The sequence below is a fragment of the Marmota monax genome, unplaced genomic scaffold (genome assembly GCF_021218885.2).
Source record: "Marmota monax isolate L192 unplaced genomic scaffold, Marmota_monax_Labrador192_F-V1.1 WCK01_AAM20220418_F8-fsc00003, whole genome shotgun sequence".
Lineage (NCBI taxonomy): Eukaryota > Metazoa > Chordata > Mammalia > Rodentia > Sciuridae > Marmota > Marmota monax.
The window spans coordinates 12,406,785-12,426,740 of NW_026694084.1; the positions used below are offsets into that span (position 1 = coordinate 12,406,785).

General features: G+C 33.9%; 1 protein-coding gene across 2 annotated transcripts in view; it reads right to left on the reverse strand.

Annotated features, from left to right (window-relative positions):
• Lrp12 (LDL receptor related protein 12) overlaps positions 1-19,956 on the reverse strand; it is a 95,848-nt gene that overhangs the window by 26,448 nt on the left and 49,444 nt on the right. Inside the window, exon 2 of one of the 2 annotated variants that reach the window (XM_046464929.2) lies at positions 11,034-11,090. The exons of the other annotated variant lie outside the window; for it this stretch is intronic. Within the exon in view, the coding sequence (XP_046320885.1) occupies positions 11,034-11,090 (57 nt within the window). The remainder of the gene's footprint in view (positions 1-11,033; positions 11,091-19,956) is intronic. 2 annotated transcript variants of the gene reach the window in all.

The following is a 19,956-nucleotide window of genomic DNA, read 5'->3' on the forward strand; positions in this document are numbered from 1 at the left end:
GCAGATAAGGGGAAAGCTGGTAGCATTCTCAAATATATTAATATGAGATGAACAGTTTGAAAAGCAAGCATGTTGAATGTAGTCTATAGCCTACTGAAAACACAGAGAAGTGACCAACTGAGTACTGGTATCTAAAAAGATGAACTAAGTATTATTGCAGCCTTTTGTCAGAACGTCATTGTAAGACAAGTAAGCCTTGTAAACTGAACAGGAAACATAAAAAGTTAAAGCTAGGAAGAAAAGACTTCAGTTTGTTTGAACTCTCCCTCCATCCCTTCCTCCTTTCTTCCAGCACTGGGGATTGAATCCAGGGCCTTGTACAAGGTAAGCAAGAGTTCCATGACTGAGCTACATCCCCAACCCTAAATAACTTCAGTTTGAAAATCCTCTTCTTTCAACTTGACTGAGTTTGTTGTCCATATTAGTGTCTTGATTTATCTGACCATTTGTTATTCTATATTCCTTAAATGATTTTTCTGACCATGTGGCACCTGAGCAGAGCTCTGTCATAACAGAAGTGCTACATTATCAACACACGGAGAACAGAAAAGAGTTTGAAGGGACAGAGATTGGAAATGAGTAGTATTTCCTATTCATTCTTTTATTCTTTTTAAGAAGTCAGAGGGCTGTAGGTATAGCCAAGTGGTAGAACCTCTGCCTAGCATCCAGGAGATTTCCAGCACCATAAGCAAAAACAAAAACAAAGATAAAAACAAAACCACAAAAACCTGAACTCTTCCCTTTATGGAAATCATCACTAGCATTGTAATAGCAATATTTACTAGTCTGAGATGGAAAAACTTTTAATTTTAATTATCTGTTATATAGTAATAATTAATACAACAAAAATATATAAAGTAATAATACAACAAAAAAGATATTAATCTATTATTCCCACTCAGGACTCTTGTTCTCTCAAACCAATTACTAGAAATCACACATTCCTATAGCAAGTAGGAAATCCTACATTCAGATGTTTATAATATACATGCATATCCTCTGTATTAGTACAGACACTTAAGGATGAATGCAACAATATAAACATTCCTATTATTCTAAATGACTATTTTTAAGGACCAAAATATTTTACTTGGCCTTTAGCTTCAATGAAGGCAGGTAATTCTTTTTTTTTTTTTTTCCCAAAGGTCATTATGTGCCCAACACACAAAACTAAAAGGTCAAATGGCAATGAAACAAAACATAAAGTCAGAGGAGGCACAAAATATAGAGACGAGGAGGAAAAAATAAATAAAACAGCACCACAGCACAATCTAATGAGAGCAAAGAAAGTGAATATATCTACCCTAAAAAGAAACTATCTAACCATTCACGCCAAAATTCCTAAGTAGTAAAGATAATTTTGAATTTTGCTAGCAAAGCATAAGCTAAGTGATAAACAGGAAGGATTCATCCTTTTATGATCCTTTTTTATAGGCATAAGAGGGCCTCCCCCACAAGGGCATACAAACTATTGATATAGTTCTGAATTTTATAATTTATTCATCCCAGAAGACTAAAATGCTAAGCATGCAACTGCTTTTATTTTCTGAATGGGGAAAAACTACTAATTTTTTAAGTTTACTGTGACTCTTGCTAAAAGCACAAAAGAGGTAAAGCAAATATCAATATGTGAGCAAACAAACTGGTCTTGGAATTCATGACTTTCTAAGCCATCTCTGTTGGCTATGACATAGGTTTTAGTATATTCACATCTTCTAGGAGTGTTCCAGCCATTGCATTCTTTGTCAAGGACTATACCCAGAAATAAATATAGTACAGAGAGTGTGTTTACGTGAGGAAAAAGGAAAATCACCATCTGCTTTGTTCTGAATACTATATTTCCATTACTAAAGTTCATGATCAAACTGGCTTAATTATATTGGGGCATTAGTAGTTACCTGAAATCCAAAGTTCAGTTTGCTCACCAGCTGATTTAGTCCATTTTCTGCTACTATAACAAAATAATTAACTTATAAAGAGAAAAAGGTTTATTTTAATTTCTCATAGTTCTGGAGATTTCAGTCTATGATCTATTGGCCCCTTGTTTTGGGATTATGGCCAGGCAGCACATCATGGTAGGAGGCTGTGATATCACAGTATATATCATCACTATATAGTAAAAATGCTCACCTTAACAGGAGCCATGGTGCAAAGAGAGAAAGAGAAAGGAACTGGAATCCAATAATCTCCCTTGAGGGTATGCCTCCAATGACCCAAAGAACTCCCACCAGCCCTCATCTCTCGAAGGCTACACCACTTCCTAACTGCACTATCCTGAGGACCAAGTCTTTAACACACGGACCTTTGAGGCACTTTTATCTAAACTATAGTAGCTGTTAAGTGACTATTTTTTTGTACAACAGATGCACAATACTTCCAACTCAAATTCATGCCTTAGCAAAATTACATATAGCTAATATATAACACACTTTGAAGAATTGTGTTTAAAGTGGTAGAGTGGAAAGGAAAATATTAAACAACTTACGTTTAAGCCTTTACTGTGTCTGGCCCACTCAGTGGAATGAATGCACACATCAAGAACAATTTAACTTTCACCATGTAGCATCACACAAGCTGTCAGAATACAACCTGCGTTGTCTATAGTCCAGGTACTCATATGTACCCTTCTAATACTGAGTCTATTTACTGTCATTTTAATAACATAAAAGTACATATAGTTTATTAAAAATATAATTGTTCTGGGGCTGGGATGTGGCTCAAGCGGTGGCGCGCTCGCCTGGCATGCGTGCGGCCCGGGTTCGATCCTCAGCACCACATACAAACAAAGATGTTGTGTCCGCCAAATACTAAAAAATAAATATTAAAAAATTCTCTCTCTCTCTACCTCTATCTCTCTCACTCTCTCTTTAAAAAAAAATATAATTGTTCAATAAATACTTGCTAACATAATAAACATTAATTATGGAATAAAAATGTTTCCCATAAAATATATTATTGTATAGTAAAAGATTGTAAGATTAAACTATATAGTATATAATATGAAAATTATAATACCACTACTGACTTCCTTTCTAAAACTTGAAGGGAGCCAAAAGCTAAAGTGTTTCACGAATAAACTCTCTGAAGGTAGGTCACAACTTAAAAAATTAATTGCATCCTATACTAAATGTGTGTGTGTTAAATGAACTGTCTTGTATTCCCCACTTCCTAAAGTGAAGGAGAGTTTCTTGGGTTCACACTAAGTTCTACCTTTGTATTCTGAAATCCTAAAAACCTTAATGGATTATCACCTTAAATAAAGCTCTCTTTCCTTTCTTCATTTGAACATGGGTAAAAGACACTATGTAACACTGGTCAAAAAAATCAACAAAATTCTTCTTAGTAACTCTAGAAAGGGGTCTAGATCCCTGATTGAATTGGAAAATAATATTAAAATTCCATTGGAAAGGTGCAACAGAGCATTTGACCTGCTGCTTACTCAGGTAACTTTTCTATATTTAAAACATAACTATAAACTGCTACCAAGTAATTACAGGTTAAGCTTTTTCCTTTCAGATTCTTTATTTAGAAGATCTTAAGAATTCTAGAATATTAAAGATTTTTATCAGACTAGATATTCTTCCAAGAAAACTTCCCATATAAATATTACAATATTTAAACTTAAAGTTTAAATATTGTAATATTTATATTTTACTACAGTGCTCTACACTACTACGAAACAATGTAATCTGAAAACAAATCAATTACAGTTTAGAAAATAACATGTCCCAATGTAAAAAAAAGCCACAACTAAATTATAGTTGTAAAAGGCTTATAAGGTTCAGCAGTGCATTAGGCCTTTCAGTACTGGAATAGGAACTATAAAATCAAATACATAAATACAAGAAAGAATGATAATTTCAATAGAATAAAATTTGAACAAAGAACAATGCTTTGAAACTACCTGAAGTCCATTTTATATACTCTGATAATTTTATTAATATGAACAAGAATTAAAGAAATTCTTATGTGCGTGCTAGCTTTCTCTCTAATACATATATATAATTTTCCCCCCTCCTCTCAGAAAGACAAAAGATTCCAAGTCAACTGTACAGTAGACTCAAGAATAAGCTAAATTCAGAGTTTTCAACTAGTGATGTTAAAAGATAGGAACATTTAGAAGCTATGTAACTGGTGAATTGGGAATAACATGTTAATCCTTATATGTTAAAACAAAAAACAAAAAACCTTCTACCTGAAAAAGTAGCAAGCCCCGATACCAGTTCCTATTAACATCCAAATACACCTACACACACTTTAAATTTCAGGCTAGTTTGTTCATAACAAGGAAAGACGATCACATTCTTTTTCTTTGCAATCTCCCAACTTCAGGCCACAAATCAAAAATAGAACTAAATAGTTACTTTTTCTTTTTTAACAGAGTGGTGGAAATAAAAGGCTGGAAGGAAAACAGTTAAATGAGAAAAACAAGATCATACCCAATGTAAACGCCCCCCATACACAGTAAATAGCTGTCTAAATCAGTTCAACCTGTTCTGGAAGCAATCTGTCAAAAGGTTTCTAGAGTCATTAAGGTATTTATGACTTTTGGTACAGTAATTCTATTTCTAGAAATTTATACTAAGGATATATTCTTAGAAATATAAAGTATAGGTTTTATCACTGTATGCCTTGGCACAATCAAAATGAGGAAAGACTTATTGGAAAGAACCCGTTGATATGTTTATAAAAATAATTACAATGTAGCCATGTGAGGAAATTTTATATATTTATTAAAATAATGGGTATAAACACTAATACAAAAATAAATCATATTCTATAACTGTTAAAGAGAAAGGGCAGGAGATAAATTAGTCATAATTCAATGCCTATGCAATTATTTTCAAGATGCACACAGAAAGAAGGGTAGGTTTAGTGGGTAGTAGTCTTAATTTTTGCTTTAATTTTTTTTCTAAATGTTTTAATGAAACCTATAATAAATAAACAGAATTTGTAAAAACAAACTTGATTTAGAAGTAATCAAGAGTAGGAAGAGCACAATCAAATACTATTGGATTCAAGTCATTATCTCAAATTATAGAGCAAAATACAATTTGAAGTAGATAACTTAAAAATAAAATATATTTGTTTAATGTATACAAAAGGACTTGCTATAAATCAACCTGACCTAAAATAAATCTCATTCTATGTAGCAGATGAGCAATATGTAGTTATTTAATATAATTAATGATGGGTTTAATGTAGAAATACCAATCTTATTAGCCTTCCAATTTACTTGGTTATACTTGTCTAATAACTTATTTATTATTTACTCTTAACTTTATATCTACTGCAATGCCTGAATTTTATTTTTGTGTATATTGTAAAAAAGCTTGGGTTTACAAAATGTATACATTTTAGAAAAAATTAATATAGATATTCAAAAAATTACACATTTGAAAAAGAACATGAGATATAATTTAGGCATCTTTGTTTAAAACAACATTAAAACAGTTCTCTCCTCTATCTACATTTAAATTATTTGGTAGTTTCTATGATATCATATCATGATTTTCACATATTATTAGGCATAAAAATATTGTCTTTTTCTCCTTTCTCTATTTTATATCTGAAGAAAGATGTAAGATTCTGGCCCATGAAAAGTTCTTAGTTAAAAGGGGGAAAAAAGCATAAAAGCACGATTTTTTTTTAGTAATTCTTTCCCATTACATGATCACTAGATATGTATTTTTGATAATCTAACTAAGTTATCTTATGGCAACCTATAGAACCAGTAAGAGGACAAAGACTTCTCTTTCTTGGCAAGGATTTTAGGAGGAAAAAGACAGAAACGAACAGAATACTAGAAATACAAACAAAATGTTTCAAGTATGGGAACCAAAAATAAATTATCAAAAATCAATTCCCCCCCAAATTGCATAAATACACAAAATTAAGCACATGGTACTATTCTTAATTTTTTTTTTAAATTTTTTATTGTTGGCTGTTCAAAACATTACATAGTTCTTGATATATCATATTTCACACTTTGATTCAAGTGGGTTATGAGCTCCCATTTTTACCCCATATACAGATTGCAGAATCACATCAGTTACACATCCATTGATTTACATATTGCCATACTAGTGACTGTTGTGTTCTGCTGCCTTTCCTATCCTCTACTATCTCCCCTCCCCTCCCCTCCCCCTTCTCTCTCTGCCCCCTCTACTGACATTGATTTGTCCCCCTTGTATTATTTTTCCCTTTCCCCTCACTTCCTCTTGTATGTACTTTTGTATAACTCTGAGGGTCTCCTTCCATTTCCATGCAATTTCCCTTCTCTCTCCCTTTCCCTCCCACCTCTCATCCCTGTTTAATGTTAATCTTCTTCTCATGCTCTTCGACCCTACTCTGTTCTTAGTTACTCTCCTTATATCAAAGAAGACATTTGGCATTTGTTTTTTAGGGATTGGCTAGCTTCACTTAGCATAATCTGCTCTAATGCCATCCATTTCCCTGCAAATTCTATGATTTTGTCATTTTTTAATGCAGAGTAATACTCCATTGTATATAAATGCCACATTTTTTTTTTTTATCCATTCTTCTATTGAAGGGCATCTAGGTTGGTTCCACAGTCTTGCTATTGTGAATTGTGCTGCTATGAACATCAATGTAGCAGTGTCCCTGTAGCATGCTCTTTTTAGGTCTTTAGGGAATAGACCAAGAAGGGGAATAGCTGGGTCAAATGGTGGCTCCATTCCCAGCTTTCCAAGAAATCTCCATACTGCTTTCCAAATTGGCTGCACCAATCTGCAGTCCCACCAGCAATGTACAAGTGTACCCTTTTCCCCACATCCTCGCCAGCACTTGTTGTTGTTTGACTTCATAATGGCTGCCAATCTAACTGGAGTGAGATGGTATTCTTAATTATTAAAAAACTGTTGATATTAAGTCATTTACTTTTCACCAGACATTATACAAGGACATTTATAAATCATTATCTAGTTTAATATGCCATAGGATTTACCATATTAAAGCCATTTTGCACATGTTTACTTCCTGCCTTAAAAAGGTTCCTGAAACTGGGCATGGTGGTTCATGCCTGTAATCCCAGTGGTAGGAGGATGAAGCAGGAGGATATTGAGTTCAAAACCAGCTCCAGCAATTTACCAAGGCCCTAAGCAACTCAGTGAGATCCTTTCTCTAAATAAAATATAAAGAGGGGCTGGAGATGTGGCTCTGGGGTTAAGCACCCCTGGGTTCAATCACTGATGAAAAAAAAAAATCCTCAAGACAAGAATTTTACTCATTGCTTAATCCCACGCTTCTTGGCAAAAGGTCCACATCATGTGCTTTCTTTTATGCAGAATAAAATTAATTAATTACAGACAAGTAGACTGTACACCCAGGAGAGTATAGTCTAGAAGAGTACTGGTTTTGTCAGTGGTGACAGTATAATTAAAAAGTAGCAAACCCTCAATTTCAAAGTATCCTGATGTAGACAATAAATTACTTGATGACTATACTAACTGCAGATAAAATTCTAAAATTGTCAGCAGACTTTCCAAAGTGCAAACGACTGGAATAGGTCACTGAGCACCAGCAAACAGAGTAGCAGAGGTGAAAGAGCAGGTAATGAGCAGAAATAGGCAGCACCAAGGACTAATAAGGGAGCTCACCATTTCTGTTGCTACTAGTCTCAAGAGAAAGCATTTCCTACATTCTGAGATTCTTCAAAGGCTAGTTCTCCATTTAAAATTGTATTGAAGGGGCCCCACATTTTACTGGAAGTGCAAAAATTTCAGAAAGCTTATTCAGGCTGAGCTCCCCTCATCTAAAAATTAAAAATGCTCCAAACACAAAATTTATTAAGAATCATGTCAGCATTCAAAAACTTTCAGATTTTGAAGCATTTTGGATTTTAAATTTTTCAATTAGAAATGCTCACTCAGAAAATTCTACATAAATATTCCATACATTCAAAATCTGAAAGACTTCTGGTCCCAAGCATTTCGGAAAAGGGATAATCAATGTAAAATACTACATTAAACATTACACCTATAGCTCCACACTGGCCAAAGAAAAAAATGCAGTGAATCTGTGTACCCCAAAGCACCTTTGAAACAGCGTCCATTTTTTGTTTAATGGTATATCTGGAGCAGATTTCATATGCTGTTTCATCTCATGCCACAGAAAAATGATTTTATAAAATCAGAAAAAAACCTCATTAAATAAGGTTTTGCCAACCTTTGAAGGTTTTTTTGTTTGTTTGTTTTTGTTTTTGTTGGTACCAGGGATCAAAACTGCCCCCTTCCTCACAACTATGCAGTAGCTCTACCACTGAGTCATACATAATCTGCAACCCTGAAACGGTACATTTTATTGATGTATAAATACACCCGCAGCCCTAGTAAGGTAATACATATTTCTAAATACATGCCTGAAAAACCACAAATAGAAAATAAGATTAAAATATATAAAAACATCTTTAACACAGTTTGAAGTGCTGAGTTTCTGCTGAAATTTTCAAATAGGAATTTAAGAGCAGTATCTGTGCTCAACAAAAACCTAGGAATAATCTGATCTCAAACAAACAGATAAAAAGAAAAGGTATAATCGAATCTTTAAGAGTTGATACTAGATCTGTCCAAATTTCTAGTTCCTCACACTCTTTATTAATCTGCATGACTCAACAAATCAATATTTTGCAAATCACTAATGCATACTGTAAAATCACAGGTGGTAAAAAAAAAAAAGAAAAAAATTCACTCAGAGGGTTTATAAACACCTAATGGCTTTTAATAGAATAAAAAGTTTACTGATATGGCTTCAGATTCTATATTGTAACTAACCTTTAAGAAACTACTACTTGTTGAATTTTGGTGGAATATCAGAATATTCACAATTATCTGCAAGATTATTAAAACAAGCCTTTCTTTTCCAGTTACACATCAGCTGAATTGTCTTCACATGTGTCAAACAACATCATGTTGCAAAAGACTGAATGCAGAAAGACAGGAAATTTTACAAAATTACAAAACAATGCTATTCTTATTGATATTTTCATTTTAAAAGATGTATCTTTCAAAAAGTTAAGTTACTGATATAAACCTACAGCAGGTTCATTACTGTTAATTTTAAACTGAATTTATGTTTTCCTCAGTTTTAATTTCTAATATAGTAAATATTGGTAGTGACTGCTTACATAAATAAAAAATCTTCAAAGTCCTTATCATGAACTGAATTCAGCCCCTCTCAAAACAAATTTGTTGACTACCTAACTCCCAACGTGACTGTATGTGGAGATGTAGTCTTTAAGGTGGTAACTGAGGTTAAATGACAGTGGGCTTCAATCCAATAGGACTGGTGTTTTTCTAGGAAAAGGAACAGTAAAGACCTCTTTTCTTTCAATGAGCACTCACAGAAGAGAGGTCAGTGAGGCGACAGTGAGAAAGTAGCCATCTGAAAGTCAGGAAGAGAGGCCTTCCCAGGAACCAACCCTGCCAGCACCCTGATCTTGGACTTCCAGCCTCCAGAACTATGAGAAAATTATTATATGCTATTTAAACCATCCAGTAATATTGTTATAGCAGCTGAACGAATTAACGGTCCTATTTTTTTTTCTTTACAAGTAGTCCTGAGACCAAAAGTTTTGACAACCAATAAATTAGTCAATAAACACTGGTTGTATAAACTAAAATGCTTGTAAATAATATTATTTCATAGTTATAACCCAGAAAAGTAATCATAATTTTCAGTTATTCAAAATAGAAAGAAAAAGGAAAACAAAGTCATCTTTAAAATTATGTTATTTTTACTTGAAGTATGTAATGTAATTACATCATTTAAAGCATAAGAAAAAAGTGAAACAACATGTGAAAGAATTAATGCTGGCTACTGAGGCACTCACTTTTCATTTCAGGAAAGCTGGCTTGTTGATGTGTTTGATGAGTGCAAACTAATCCTGAGTAGGTGATGAGTCTATTAACTTTATATAGATACAAAGTCATATACAAAGCAAAACATCAAACCTTAAGTTTTTGTTTCGAGTGAGGAAAAATAACCAAAGAAATTACAGGATTTGTAACTGAATCAATAAATAAATACACTAAGTACAATTTTTTTTTTTTTTTTTTGTACTAGAGATTGAACCCAGGTACACATAACCATTGAGCCACATCCCCAGTACCGCCCCCAACCCATTTTTTTTTTTTTTTTACATTTTTGTATTTAAAGACAGGGCCTTGCTAAGTTGCTGAGGCTGACTTTGAACTTATGATCCTTCTGCCTCAGCCTCCTAAGCCACTGGAATTACAGGTATGTGCCACTGTGCCTGGCAACTATGTACAATTTTTTTAATCATGTAAACTTATCAAGAGTATAGGGGGATAATAAATTGGTAATAGTTATTAACAGTAAGAAAACCTATTTTAGTGTATGCAAAGGTAAATATTTCTGTTCCCATTCATAAGTGGAGTTGATGTAGCACAAATGGTAACAAAGTTGTGGAAGTCACCTAAAAAAATGAAAATTTTGATAGGAAGAAATTTTACATAATTAAGTTATAAAAGCTTAGATGAATGAAAAAAGGTATATCAGTAAGTTTCTGAATTTCATGGACACACATTATGTTGGTGGTTTGCTTTTAACAGAAAATAAATTGTGTATTCAAGTACAATAATTTTATGTGGAATAGTACTCTAACATAAAAATGAAGCAAAATGCTTAATTTCTAAGACTCTAAATCTTAGAAATAACATTCAAAATTACATTTTAATAAATTTCATTTCACATAACTTTCATAGAAAGAAAATACTAATTCAAATTGAGCTAACTTTTCTCTGGTTTAATGTTTATATGAAAAAATAATTATGTACTCTGTTTGGAAAAGTATAATCAATCCAGGACATGCAAGTATCATTTTTATCTTATGAGAATTTCTCCATGTTCCAGTTACTTCATTCCTTATTACATGCTGCAAAAAGCAGTAATAATTTTTATAGCCAAATATCACTTTGTAAGATACCAGGTACCTTTCAATATTTACTATATAAGTCATGCATGAAATTTAAACATTACAAAAAATGACTTACCAGTTGACACTCCTGAAATATGCACATTTTCAGAATGTTCTGCAAGAGCACCATTTCCTAAAATTAAACATAATAAATAAACTAATTTCCAAGATAAAATTTATAAAAAATTTCAGATCCTCTTTACAGCAGAAACAACTACACAGAGCTGTTCTTATATTCAGAAATTAAATTTTTTTAAAGTAATCTTCAGAACAATACTAACAAGCCTCATGTCATAATAGTAGGGAAAATAAAATATTTTGGAAATTACAACAGTATAGTGTAATAATAAAAGTCAAATATGTAAATATGATTATCACCAGAAATAATTTTCTATCAACTAATAATCAAAAGGGTACTAGTAGGAAAGAGGAAAACATCACTTTTTAAAAACAGCCTTCCTCTCAAGAGTGTCTAATTAGCCACAGGTTACCATGTGATGACTGGTAGGGCCATATATGTTGGTAACTTCTTTTTATGTTCTATATATTGAATTGCCTTAGAAATCTTTCAACCTTTCCTTACCAATAATTTTAGTAGTCTTAAGAGCAGAGTAAGAACTGTATCTTACTTTGGAAGCCCCTGAATTTCTAACCCGCTTTTCAGAGTTGGACAAATAGAAGCATTCAAATAACTCACCGTATGCTACCTAATACAATTAAAGCATGGCTTTAAAAGACTCCCATTTAATGTACAGAGAATATTTCCTCTCTCAAAGTAATGTGAAGAGTATCCCTTCAGGTATTTATTTTTTAAAAAATTTTAATTTTATTAAACAACATTTTCAATTGGGTGTGGTGGTGCACACCTATATTCCCAGTGACTCTGGAGGCTGAGGCAGGAGAATACAAGTTCAAGGCTAGCCTTAGCAACTTAGCGAGGCCCTAAGCAACTTAGTGAGATCCTGTTTCAAAAAAAAAAAAAAAAGGCAGGGGGCGTGGATATGGCTCATCCAAAACCAAAACAAAACAAAACAAAGTATTTTTATCTACTTTTTTTTTTGGGGGGGGGGTACAAATTCCTCATCATTTCTAAAGTTTTGCCTCTCCCTACCTATTAGCTGCACCTGTCATCCCAACAGTTCAGGAACACAACACATAAAAATAATTTTTCTTGGAGTGGGGTCGGGGAGATAGCTAGCTGGAATAAGCTTAGATGGCAAAAGCAGAATTCTCTTTCCTGGTATAAAGTCAAAAAAGTAGCAAATATTGTTAACTAACAACTTTTCTTTTACAACTACCACACTTGCTTGATTATGATTGCTTGATTATTGCAGAGCATGCTCCACTGCACTAAGCTGCAGGAGAACAGAGTCTGTGTTTATTTGGCACACCACTGAATGCATAGCTCCAGAACAGAAAGGATGCTCAAATAGTTGATGGATGTATAAATGAGGATGTCATGATAATCATGACAATTAAAATGAAATCATACCCATTAAGCACTAAATACAGTATTTGGCAAACAACACTGAACAGGCATTCATTTTTATTAACTGTGTAAAGTAAATTACCATTACTAAAGAAAAGATAACAGTAACAAAACCACATTTTAAGTCAACTATAACTATATAATTCAATGAAAAGAAGAATAATATAGTACAACAGGTAAAAGAGGTGTGTATACTAGATTAAGTATACTGATTACCATTACTTAAGTACTGTGTTTTAATACCACATGAGGCACAATGTCATTTTCCCAGCAATGTTAAATGCTACATGTATAGAACTGAAACTACTAGAAAGAGCACATCCAATTCTTTATTATATACCAGTTATAAAAATAGGTAGCAGAAACAAAATACAACACAAATTCAACCAAACACCTACCAAAGTTGTTTGAAGATCAGTATAAATACTTGCCACTCACAAGTACAACAGCTCTGGGATTCTTGGGAGATTAAGTACATATAAAACTATTAGTTTTAATATTAGGTGCATTTTATATATTAAATTTATATATTAAATCTTTTTCCCAATTCAATAAACAGAATAAAGGTAACATAATGTAGTATTTAAGATTGTGAATTCTGAACTAGATTGATAGAATTCTAATTCCACCTCAAATACTTTGTCTGCAATTTAGGTCAAGCTACTTTACCTTTCTGTTCCTCAATTTCATTTCCATCTTATAGGGCTAGTGAAATTCTTTGCAATATAAAAAAGAATTCATCTAAAGCTACATTGACATGCAAATAAGTACACAGTACAGCCTTATAAAATATTTCATTGAATAAAATAATCTCTATGTGCTTATGGGTAGATATACAAATAAAAAATGTTACAGAGCAGAGTTAGAATATAATCTAAATTTAACTCCAAAACAATGTATGTATGTTTATGATACATGTTATCTGTATATGTGAGTCATATATACGTATACACACACATACATATATGTATTTACTTAAACATGGATGAATGTAAAGGCATATATAAACCGTGGAGAAAACTTTCTGTAACAAGAATTAAAAAGACTTACATACTTTAAGACTGAATTTTGTTACAAAGGCACAGACATCTTTAAATTTTTTCTTAGTATTATTAAAAAAAGAAAAAAATGTGATCAGATAATTCTAGATAAACAAAAATCTGATAAATACTGTGCTAAATATTATAATATCAGAAAAGTCTTAATAATTTTAAAAACTGGTAACACCTTAATATATAAAAATGGTACTATTTACTATTAATTTCCCATATATTTACTATAACTTAAACACAGTCCTATTCAGAAGTTTAAAAAAAATAACTTCTATTAATATCAAATTTTTTTTTGCTGTTTCATTAAATGTTTCTGATTCTGAACATAACTTGAAGTGGGCTATATGTAATTTAGCAATACGCCTATTCTAAAAAAGTGTTTGTAGAAATTATGTCAGTTACATAATATGATTATTTCCATTTTATCAGCAAATAGCCCAAAGAAAACTGCTGTGATGCTAAAAAACAAAAATTCTCCCTAATGCCCCTCTTCTAAATCCCAGGAAAATAACACTTCAGATATATGAGTATGAACACACCTCACCCATCTTACTACAACTACAAAGTTCACATGCACTCTCAAGATAGTCTTAGAAAAGTCACCTTAAAGGCAGCAAGTGCTAGGAAAATATATAGTCTAATAAAACATTACTACTATAAGTATACATTAACAGCTGACTTATAAATCAGGTGATTAAATAGAAAACTTCTAAAATCCAGTTTTTCAAGTAAGAAAAACTTTCATTCACTATCTAAATCATATAAAACATAATTAAACATAATTCTTTTTTATTCTAGTCCCACTAACTACATACAAAGAGATGATCAACTTCTCAATTATTATTCCTCTGGAGTTTGAGTGTAATATGAGAGAGAATCGATTCAAAGAGATGATTCTTTAGGAGTTAAGTAAGCCATAGAGCAGTGACAGAGTGTGCACTGGACTCCTTGTAATCAAACCCCAGCTCTACTATGTTTACTCACAAACCTTACTTAAACAACTTTTCTGCCAGACATGGTGGTACAGGCCTGTAATCCCAGCTGCTCAGGAGGCTGAGGCAGGAGAATTGCAAGTTCAAAGCCAGCCTCAGCAATGGCGAGGCACTAAGCACTCAATGAGACCCTGTCTCTAAATAAAATACAAAATAGGGCTGGGGATGTGGCACAGTGGCTGAGTACCTCTGAGTTCAATCCCCGCTACCAAAAAACAAACAACTTTTCCTAAGATCTGATATACTCACTTGTATAATGGGGATGTCAACATGAAAGACTGCATAAATTTATAGTCTTTGCATTCTTGTTGTATTTTTCTTTGTTTTATTTATTTGTTCCTTTTTTATTTACGGCCTAAAATTCCTAAGAAATAGCTAATAAATACACCTAAGATTTGATAGATACTTACGTATACAAGAATTCCCTCAGCCAATCCTTTAAATAATGTTCCATTTTACAGATGAGAAAACTGAAGATTCTCATAGTTTGGTTATTTTTTCAAAGTGCTAGTAATCAAATGAAAAGTTTGTGCTTCTTCTTAAGAATAATTCTATACTGATTTCCACAGCATTAAGAAATCTGTGTTTTTTACTTAAAAAAAAATATTTGGACATAATCATAGTTCTTGTTTGTAAAAGAAAGAGTGCTTAGCTCTCAGCACTAAAACCCACCTGCCACAACTATTTAAATATGGAAGTAAAAATTAGTTAAAAAGTTAAATGATAGCTATAACTAATGAACTTGTTCAGCATTATACAATTTCTTCTCCACTATGCAATGGGCGAAGTCACACATAAAAGCATATACACATAAACCAAAAAAGCAACAATTCTTCCTATTTTATTGTATCCAAGGAAAAAGTCTAAAATCCTAATAGGATTTGCCAAATTCTCCAGAGTCTGGTTCTTTTAACCATTTCTAAAACTCTCTCTCTCATTGTATACTTTTCCATTCTATCTCCTGTTTACAATAATAATAAATTTCCTTTGGAAAAATGTAAGCCTTCTCTCTTGCCTTTGAACTTTAATATCATTTCTTTGGGGAGTCATCTCTTGACTCCTCCATTGCAGGTATTATGGTTTGGATATGAGGTATCCCCCAAAACTTATATATGAGACAATACAAGATGTTCAGAAGTGAAACAATTATGAGAGCTATAAACTAATCAGTGGAGTAATCCTTTTGATAGATTAATAATTTGAATGGATTAATGAATGGTACCTGTAGGCAGGCAGGGCATGGCTGAAGAAAGCAGGTCACTGGGAGTGCAATAATATAATCTTGGGGATTATATTATCCCTGGCTCCTTGACCTCAATCTCTTTGCTTACTGATTGCTATGTTCCTCTACCACAACCTTCTGCCATGATGTTCTGCCTCACTTTGGGCCCAGAGCAATGGAGTCAGCTGATCATGGACTGAACCTTTGAAACCATGACTCATAATAAACTTTTTATCCTCTAATTTGTTCTTATTGCTTATATTAGCCACAAAAATGCAAAGCCAACTAACATAGAAATTGGTACCTGAAGTGGGGATGTTGTTGTGACTAACCTGACCATATGGTTCAGAAGCATTCAGAACTGGTTTGTGGGAGGAGTTTTCAAAAGTCTGGAGATGCAGACTGGAAAAGCCTTAGAAAAGCAGATCTAAATGGGCAATTCTAGTGGGAGCTGAGAAGATCAGAATGTCAGTAAGACTGTAGACTAAAGAATGGGATGATGAGGAGGAGGACTCTATTGGAAATTGGACCAGAGGTCATTCATGTTATATTCTGGCAAAGAAATTGTCTACATTTTGCCCATGCCCTGAGAATTTCTGTGAGGCTGAATTTTAAGGTGATGGACTAAATAATCCATCACCTATGGAAGAGGAATTTCAAGGCAACATAGCATTCAGGCAGTGATATAGATATTTCTGGTGGCTATTAGCTAAGTTTACTGAGATAACTGGAAGCAGAAAGCACAGAAGATCTAAAACTTGTAATCTGGTCAAAAAAGAGGATGTAAAATGGTCCAAGAAAGGTGTGGGTTGATGAAGAGATTATAGTCACTACAGAGATGCTACATAGTTTATACAGAGACAACAGGAAAGATGTCTTGAGAGAATTTCAGGAATTGACAAGACCACACCCATTTTAGGATCACAGTGTAAAAGTAAAAATTTCTTTGATAAGAGATCATGGAGAAACCTTGCTTGTACAGGGAAGCCTAGGAAGTTGTTTCACTGTGTTCAGCCTCACAGGTCCATAGAAGCTGCTGCAGTTGTCGCCCCAGGAAGCCTGTTTGAGATGGAGGCAGATCTTAGAGTTGTCTACATGGTGCTAGTTCTGCAGGAAAACAGGATGAAGGAGTTAGGGATTCATGGAAGCCTCCCCCATGATTTCAAAGGAAGACTTGGAGACCAGGCAAAGTGCACAAGGTCAAAATCCATACACATAGCCCAAGAGGGTGATAAGTAAAGATATGAGAAGGAAGTCAAAGCTGCAGTGGAGATCACCAAGACTAAGAGACGCCAGTAACAGTAACAACACTTCTGAGGAAAGCCGCAGAAACAAGAGGAGAGAGGCCATGTGAGCTGCAGCCAGGGGCAGCCAGAGGCAGCCAGAAAGGCCATAGGGGCAGAACTACATAAGCCCTTTGGAGAGAAGATCACAAGGCCATGTGCCTCAGAGGCTGAATGTGGAGCTACAGAACTGGTTTTCCCAGTTGGATTTTATTCTTGCTTTGGTCCTATCCTTTATTTATATGCCCCTATTTCTCTTTTTGGATAGAAATAGTTTCTTTGTGCCATTATATACTGAATGTATGTGACTTGCTTTTAACCTTTATAGGGGCTCACAGCCAAAAGTTTGCCTTGAGTCTCAGATATGATTTTGAACTTGGAACTTTTGGGCAATGAAAAAACTGTTAAGACTACAGGAAGTCTTGGAAACGGACTAAATGTATTTTGCATTGTGAGATGGATATGAGCTTTTGGGGACCAGAAGTGGAATGTTATGGTTTGGATATGATGCATCCCCTGAAAGCTTATGTTTGACACAATGCAGGAATTCTCAGAAATGAAATGCTTAGATTAAGAGAGTTGTGAGCTAATCAGTAGATTGATTCATTTGCCATGTTAATTTGAATGGATTAACAGGTGGTTAACTGTAGGTAGAAAGGACATGACTGGAAGAAGTAATCACTGGGGATATGTCCTTGGGGATTATATTATACCTAGCTCCTTGCATTCAAGCTCTCTCTGCTTACTAGTTGCTATAGTTTGAGCTGCTTTCATCTGCCATGCCCTTCCACCATGATGTTCTGCCTCACGTTAGGCCCAGAGCAATAACGTCAGCTGACCATGGGCCAAACCTCTGAAACAACTGACCAAAATACTGTTTCCACCTCTAAGTTGTTCTTGTCATGTACACTGATCACAGTGATGCAAAGCTGACACACTGGGTGAGGTCATTCTGGTAGGCTACTAAGGCATCTACTACTATCACTTTCTGAAAATTTATCACATCTGTGTAATCTATGTAATACCTGTAATTCTCTATTAGAGGTTCTATTTTGGGGGGACAGGGAAAGGAAGAAGGAGTGGGACAGGGATACAATTGCATTTTGTTGTTTTGCAGCCCTAGTGACAAATACAGAAAGTTATACATGATAAGTACACTTAGTCTGTATCAACTCAAATAAATTAATGATTAAGTTGATATGTAAGTAAGAGGTATACATAGCCCCTGATCCCAAACAGTTGACAATCTGCTGAGAAAATAAATGAAAATACATGAATTATAAATAATGAATACAAAATGAAATAAAATTAACAAACTTAGAGACTTTTCTACTAAAATAGAAATGGAAGATAGGGATGCCCACTACAGTTTCAGTATTAGCCAATGCTAATAGATGTGAAAACAACTATGGGCATATGAATTGCAAAAACAAAACAACAACAAAAAAGCACAACAACATAAAAGTGTTTATTTGCAGATGATACAACAATATATCTATTTGGAAGATGAAAAACATTCAATAACAGAAGAATTATAAACAATAATAAAGTAACAGGATATGGAATAAGCATACACAAACCAAACAGAAATAAAGACCCTATTTTGGTAGCAACAAAAGATTAAAAATAGAACTCAGATTTAGGACTCTTGCTGCTGCTCATATCAGAGTAATTGGTAATAGACCAGCAAATCTACTGTGAACTTAAAAAGCTTGGAAAAATACATGAATAAAATTCAGATACAGGACAACAGGTTATATAAGATTATGATTCCTGAGAAAAGGAGAACAAATCAAGATGACCTCTATTATTACACTCCCTTTCTTCCTGGAATTATCCCAGAACCTGGCACATTGAGGGGAAAACCCAAGCAAAGGATGGAGATCAGGCTAAACTGAAGAGACAGAGATTTGAGTTGACAGAGGCTAAAGCAGCTGAAATGTTCAGAGTACTAGGGAGAAGAGAACCTTGAGGGGCAGAGACAGAACTTCAAAACTATGCATCACAGTCCTAGTCTTAGGCTGCACGCTAAGCTACACATATGTAAGGTGAGATTTCATGAACACAAACTACTGGAATCTGGAAGCGTACACTCTTCCATCTCACTAAATTGGAAGATGTTGAAGTTCTGACCAGAAGGAGTGAAAGAATGCTCAAGTGAAGAGCCCCTGATGAATACCTGGGCATTACTAGCAGATTAGTGTGGTTCCCTTATGGGTAGTGCTAAGTTAGCTCTAGACTAAATGCTACTCCATAACTTGCCCTAACAATGCTTTAAAACAAGTTTCATCTAGAACACACAATAAATAACTTGCTGATGGGAGTATAAAAGAGTGCAAGAAGTTTAGAAAATAGGTAAATAGGGTTTTGTCTGTTTGTTTTGTTTTGGGGTACTGGGGATTGAACCCAGAGGTGCTTTAACACTGGACTACATTCTCAGACCTTTTTATTTTTTACTTTGAGACAGAGTCTCAGTAGGTTGCTTAGGGCCTCACTAAGTTACTGAGGGTGGTATCAAACTTGAAATCCTCCAGCCTCAGTCTGCTGAGTTGCTAGGATTACAGATGTGCACCACTGTGCCAGGCCCAGAAATAGTTTTTTTGTCAAGATGAACATGTTTGTATCACCTAACAATTCCACACCTAGGAAGAAGAAACAAAAACATATGAAAAAAGATAAAAGGAATCCTAAATACATAAAGACCAAAAGAAACCAAACACAAAAGATTTCACACTGCATGATTCCATCACAGAAAGTTCTAGAACAGGAAAACACTAATCTATGGTCAAAATGTTCTGTATTTTGATTGGGTTATGTTATATGGTTGTAGAAGTTTGTCAAAATTCACCAAAATGTCACCTCAAAATGGGTGCATTTTATTGTATGAATGCTATATCTCAATAAAGCTAATTTTAAAAAATTAAATCAAGAGGTAGACAAGTGATATTCACACATGATTTG